The sequence below is a fragment of the Trypanosoma grayi genome (genome assembly GCF_000691245.1).
Source record: "Trypanosoma grayi strain ANR4 Tgr_1767_V1, whole genome shotgun sequence".
In the NCBI taxonomy this organism is placed as follows: Eukaryota; Euglenozoa; class Kinetoplastea; order Trypanosomatida; family Trypanosomatidae; genus Trypanosoma; species Trypanosoma grayi.
Window position 1 is genome coordinate 1 of NW_008827385.1, and position 1,705 is coordinate 1,705.

Here is a 1,705-nt window from a genome sequence, read left to right on the forward strand (position 1 = left end):
CGAGTGGGTCGCGAATGTTGTCGGCGAGGCGTACAACGCCGACGTGCTGCGCGAGCCCAACTTCGTGGACGCGCTGCGCAGTGGCGTTGTGCTGCTGGTGCTGCTGCAGAAGCTGCGGGACCCGCCAGTGCCCGACGACGCACTGAAGGTGCCGAGGCGCGCGACGGGGTTCTACGCGCGCGACAACGTTGTCTCGTTCCTGCGGGCGGCGAGGAGCACGTACAACCTCGTCGAGGCGCAGCTCTTCACGGATTCCGACCTCTGTGACGGGAAGAATGATCGCGCCGTCGTGACGTGCCTTCTGGCCATCGCACGCATCGCCTACACGCGTGGCAGCATCAAGGTGGCCCCGGCGATGATCGTCTACGAGCAGGAGATTGACGCCAGGATGAAGGGCATCACACAGCAGCACATTGATGACATGCTGCTTGAGGCGGAGCTATCCGATGTGAATTCTGAAGGCACGCCTAGCAGCAGCGGTGAGGAAGTAGTAGAGGAGACGGAGGAGCATCATGTAGACGCGCAGGAATACTCCGAGTGCATATCGCCCCCGCCATCGAGCCCCACTCTCACCGCACATGAAGAGATGTCGCCAACAGAAACCACCAACGCACTCAAGGAGGAAGATGACGACGAAAAGGAGGCTACAGAAGACGTAGCGCATCCCCTTGTAGAGAACGGCACGAAAGACGACGAAGACAAGAGGAAGAACGCAGCAGGAGAAGCAGAAGGAGAAAAAACGCCGCGAGAAAGGACAGGCTGGAGGACCATCTCGATTCACGGCGGCACCAGCAGCAAGAAGCCGAAGAACACATCACCGGCTCCTAAGAAAGAGGTGCCGCCCGTCACATCAAACGTGGCGCTCCCAGAGGCCCCGAAGTATCGCCCGCGACGCTGGGATGATATTGACACATTGCTCGCCATCATTGTGAATACCCACTTTGTCACACACCCGTACTCCCAGGTTCGCTTCCGTCGCCTGTCGGGGAAGGTCGGCGAGTACGTGGTGTACCATCGCACTGTTGGACGCAAGCGTCTGGTGTACGCGCGCATTCTGCAGGGGCGCCTCATGATCCGGCAGTCCAGCGCCAGCAGCGGCAGTGCGTCGTCGTGGGTTGAGCTGCGCGACTGGCTGGTGCGCTATGAGCGGGAGATGCACTCGTGAAGCTTAGAATGTTGCTTTGTTTAAGAGAGAGAGAGAGAGTGTGTGTGTGTGTGTGTGTGTGTGCGTATGTGGTGCTGATGGTGGGTGGGTGGGTGTGGGTGTCTGTGTGGAAGGGGGGAGAGAAATTCACTCTGTGTTTATGTGCACGTGCTTCTCTGTGTGGGTGGGTGAATGCGAGAAGAACAGAGTGCGGAAGTTCCTCTTGTGATGCCGAAGCACCGCTCAGTCCTGCGTCCTCTTACGGCATGGCCACGCCACATGGATACATAGATACTCACACGCACGTTTATTGACGCGATACTCTCATATCGCTCACACACTTCGCTTTGTTTCTGTCTGTCTCCTGTTATGTTGTGATGGACTTAAGTGAAGGGAGAATTCTAAAGGAAGTCCTCTGGAGTGCGGAGGTACAGCAGAAATTTAAGGGAACGTGGTGGCGGGTTTCGAGCAGCTGCAATGCGCGGAGGTGAACCCATTTCACGCACCACAATGATGCTGATCAGCGCCTGGGGCCCGGAAGATTACACGCTATCCGCCTTT

The 1,705-nt window shown here is 57.8% G+C and overlaps 1 protein-coding gene across 1 annotated transcript; it reads left to right on the plus strand.

The window, feature by feature from the left end:
- Positions 1–355: 355 nt before the first annotated feature.
- DQ04_17671000 (hypothetical protein) lies at positions 356–1,165 on the plus strand (the record flags this gene model as incomplete). Its single annotated transcript, XM_009317623.1, has 1 exon — positions 356–1,165. The coding sequence occupies one exon, from the start codon at positions 356–358 to the stop codon at positions 1,163–1,165; it is 810 nt and encodes a 269-aa protein (XP_009315898.1).
- Positions 1,166–1,705: the final 540 nt, after the last annotated feature.